This window comes from Penaeus monodon, chromosome 9, assembly GCF_015228065.2.
Source record: "Penaeus monodon isolate SGIC_2016 chromosome 9, NSTDA_Pmon_1, whole genome shotgun sequence".
Taxonomy (NCBI): domain Eukaryota; kingdom Metazoa; phylum Arthropoda; class Malacostraca; order Decapoda; family Penaeidae; genus Penaeus; species Penaeus monodon.
In genome coordinates this window covers 15422320-15427319 of record NC_051394.1, presented here as the reverse complement: position 1 = coordinate 15427319, position 5000 = coordinate 15422320, and the positions used below count along the sequence as shown (strand labels likewise).

Here is a 5000-nt window from a genome sequence, read left to right as displayed (position 1 = left end):
GACACAGTTGAATACGAGGAATTCAGGAAAACGACTTACGGACTTAAAAAAAATCATACTGATAAAAGATATAAATCGACCATGAACGTTAGTGTTGTGAGCGAAACTTGTGTGAAGAAAGTCCGATATTTTGCTCAGTCAAGTTGAATATACATTTGGGTGTCTGTTCTTAAAGTCTTTTCCCTGTTCGTCACATTTAGGCCATATGACCTCTGCGAGAACTTTCGATGATTTTCGCTATGATTGCACAGAAAACTGAAGACTTGTCGTTTTGAGCTTAAACCACAAATAAATTTTGGATTCTAAGGCATACAAGAGGAGAGATGTGTAATTCTTCAAAATAAGATATGGGTATATATATACATATATGTACTTAGTTATATTGTATATTATATATATATATATTATAGATATATATATATATTTATATATATATATATAGTATATATATATAATATATAGTGCTATATACGTGTACATACACACACACACACCACACACACACACACACACACACACACACACACACACACACACACACACACACACCACACCACACACCCACACAAAACACACACACACACACACACACAACCACACACACACACACACATATATATATATATATATATATATATATTATATATATATATATATTATATATATATATTTATATATATTTATTAAAATCTATATATATATGTCTATATATATATATATATATATATATATATATATATATATGTATATATATATATATATATTATATATATATAATATATATATATATCTATATATATTCTATAATATATATGTGTGTGGTGTGTGTGTGTGTGTGTGTGGTGTGTGTTGTGTGTGTGTGTGTGTGTGTGTGTAGTGTGGTGTGTGTGTGTGTGTCTGTGTGTGTGTGTGTGTGGTGTGTGTGTGTGTGTGTGTGTGTGTGTGTGGGTGTTTGTGTGTGTGTGTGTGTGCATACACACGCATTGTCATTATTATATATATTATATATATATATTTATATATATAACAAAATATATATATCTATATATATATATATATAATATATATGGGATATTATATTGTATAAATATATATATATATACATACACATATATTATAGTGTATGTTGTATGTAATTATATGTGTATATATATATAAATATATATGTATATGCTATATACTCTATATATTATCTATATATCTATATATATGTATATAATATATATATATATATGTGTGTGTGTGTGTGTGGGTGTGTGTGTGTGTTGTGTGTGTGTGTGTGTGTGTGTGTGTGTGTGTGTGTGTGGTGTGTGTGTGTGTGTGTGGTGTGTGCATACACACGCATTGTCATTATTATATATATGTATATATATATATACTTATATATATATATGTAGGTATATTATATCATGTATATATATATAATATATATATATATATATATAATATATATCTATATTATATTATATATATATATAATCCACTGTTAAAACGCAAAGTGACGTCCTAACACCAAGAGAATGTTCAACATTACGATAACCAGGAATGCTACTCATTTTATGTATTTATATTATATATTATATTTTATACTTGCACTAACAGATCAATCCTAAATGCTAAAATCCAAAAATAAAACAGGATTTTGTCTTCCTTTTTTTATTGTTTTTTTCTTATTTTTTTATACCTTCTATACTCAACACTGCTCTCCATTCCTATATCCGAGAGCCTGCGTATTTCTCAGATGTTGAACACGGACACGGAAAAACGGAAGCATCAGGAGACGAGGCCTTTGGGTTCCCTGCTACGAAGGCCCCACTGGAGTAGTCTGGGGGCTATTCGTGGTGCCTACCACTACTAGGCTGGGTTGGGACCAGCACCCTCGGAGAAAAAGAGTCAGAAGGCGAAGAGGAAAGATAGGAAGTGATGAGAAGAAATTAAGTGTAATCACCGTCTATAATGCACGACGTGTGCGTCGCCCGGAATCGTTATGAGATTTCATTTATTTTGGGGGATTTTAACTCTTAATCCTCTCTGTTATCATCATATAATCTTTTCAAACTTATGATTTTTTTCCAGTACCCAATGTTAAATCATACAGTACACATCTTTTTGAATTAATGTTTTTGTTTCTTTCAATTCTTTTTTTTTTTTTTTTTTTTTTTTTGATCTGGTCGTCAGGGAGTTTGAATATAACAGATAATAATGTATATCTCTTGTTCTTTTTTTTTCCTCTTCTCTTTCTCAAAAAAATTGAGATTCTTCAAGCATTTAATCTTGGTGTGTTCCTAAAATCGTTCTTGTCCTGATGCGCTTTCTTTACAATAGCGAGCTTCGAGTGAGGGTCCTTGACGGGGAGGTGAGCGTACGGCTCCTCACGCGTTCCGTGAAGCATCAGGGTCCACTCCTTGATCCAGCCTTCCTCGGCCGTCTCGCTGTTCAGGCGCGCCTATGGGTGCGAAGGGGCAGGCGGGGGAAGGGGGAAGGGACAGGGTAGGGAGGGGGGCGAAGGGGCAGGTCGGGGGAAGGGGGAAGGGATATGGTAGGGGGGGGGGCGAAGGGGCAGGCGGGGGAAAGAGGGAAGCGGGCAGGCAGGGGAAGGGGGAAGGGGCAGGTTATGGAGGGGGAAAGGGCAGGCGGGGGGAGGGAAAGTGGCATGGGGGGGTGGGTAGGCGAGGGAAAATGGGAGAGGGCGAGAAAGGATAAAGTGGTTAGTTTCTCGTGATCATTGTTTAGCGTTGTAGTTTGAGATATATGTAAGTGCCTTCAGAGCATTGTACATTAAACGCGGCATATATAAAGGAAAAAACGAAAGCAAAACACACACACACACACACATACAGACAAACCACACACCACACACACCACACACACACACACACACACCACACACACACACACACACACACACACACACACACACACCACACACAAACCAAGATACACACTAGGAACTGATATCCATTATCATGTAACCTAAAACTTCCACTGCATAATATTTAAGTCTATTTATTGACATAATCGGAAAAATTCTAGTTATATTTTGTTTATCATAATGCATATTCATCTCTAGTTATTTTTTTTTATTTATCATATGCATATTAATTTCATCATACAAATTTAAATTGTTTATAATCCCTATGCCAACGTACTCTATTCAAAATCTATATCTTCATTAATCTAATCAACCATCATCACTGAACATCCCCACCCCCACCATCCATAATCACCCAACACCAAGAATCATCACCTCCATCAACCATCGTCACCCGTAATCACCCATCATTACTATCATCAACTATCATCACCACCATCACGCACCATCACTATCATCAACTATCATCACCCGTAATCACCATCAATCACACAGTCATCACCACAATCCACCCACCATCACTATCATCAACTATCAATCACCTACAATCAACATAATCACCACCATCCACACATCATCATCCCCACCCCCAACCACACGCATTTCGTGCGCGTGGTCTTCCTCGCCGCCTCTTACATGAGCTCCATGTACCCCGGGGGTTCTCGGCCCAGGTGTGAGTCGTCAGAATGGCCACTTCGTAAAACCGTCCTCGCGCGAATCGTCGTCTTTCAGGTCGCCGGCTCAGGATCCATGGATGACTGGAGGGGAAGGGGTAACAGGGTTGCTTGTTTTTTTTTTTTTTTTTTTTTTTTTTTTTTTCATAAATGAATGGTAATGGTAAATAGTGATAATAATGTGACCATTATTATTGTTATTATTATTGTCAATAATTATCGTTATTATTATTGTTATTTTACATTATCTTATTTTATTTTTTATTATTATATTATTATTATCATTATTATAATTATTTATTATTATTATTTATTATTATTATTATTATTATCGTTATTAGATTTATTATTTTATTATTATTTTATTTTATTATTATTATTATTATTATTATTATTATTATTATTATTATTCTCATTATTATTATTATAATTTTCATTATATATTATTATTATTATTATTATTAATGAGACCGGCCTAATAGAAAGTGTTGGCGTCAGGAGGGCATCCGGTCTAAAAAGATCTGCCCGAACCTGACTGTAGTGCGCATACAAGAATAGGACAAACTACAGCAAATGAGAGAGATTATGTTATGCTACTTGATAACTAAGGTGCAAATGCAGTTAAAATAGTGATCTTTCTATCTATCTATACGATGTACTTTTTTCATCTGTCGACCTATCTCTCTACCTGTCCATCTATCATTCTATCTATCTATCTTCTAGCTATCAATATCGATATCTATCCCTCACCTACTTCTATCTAGCAATCTATATATCTACCATCATATAAGTCTATATACCTCTACTATCGTTTCGCTCTCTACACACACACATTTACTTCTCATTTCCAATTATTTTCCAGTGAAAATATAACCCACAGCTAAATACTCTATTTTGAAAGATAACCGTACGTGATGTACAATTGAGATTAAATAACACAGACCAGAATCGTCGAAAAAAGAACCGGAAATGCGTCGTGATAAAATTTGTCCATTGTTAACCACACAAACAACTCCAACAGGATGAACTGAACACACAAATGCTATGAGGAAAAAAAAATATATGAAAGGGACATATAGGACTTCAAAATGAGAATACAGAAGATAAGGGATCATGACTAATAATAGCAACGAATGGTGAAATCAAATCTTTAAATACGCCATTACGTATTCCTGGTTGGTTCTTTACGGCTCCATAAAACATCCCACTCTCAATTCATATAAAACGACCAACTTTTCCAAGAGGGAAAATATTCATAATTCATGCGAATAGAGTTTGCCGACACAACGAAAAAAAATAAAGAGGGAAAGGGAGTTAGTTAAACACATAAACCCCCATGCGCACATATGTATATAACTATATCAATCATACTTTACATACATACTATATAATATGTGTGGTGTTGTGTGTGTGGTGTGTGGTGTGTGTGTGTGTTTGTGTTGTGTGTGTGTGTG

General features: G+C 34.8%; 1 protein-coding gene across 1 annotated transcript in view; it reads right to left on the bottom strand.

Moving 5' to 3' along the window:
- Nucleotides 1-2239: 2239 nt before the first annotated feature.
- Nucleotides 2240-5000, bottom strand: part of LOC119576977 (neuroendocrine convertase 2-like) — a 139171-nt gene continuing 136410 nt past the window's right edge. The window contains exon 14 of the mRNA XM_037924645.1: nt 2240-2446. Coding sequence (XP_037780573.1) covers nt 2261-2446 — 186 coding nt within the window. The 3' untranslated portion in view covers nt 2240-2260. The remainder of the gene's footprint in view (nt 2447-5000) is intronic.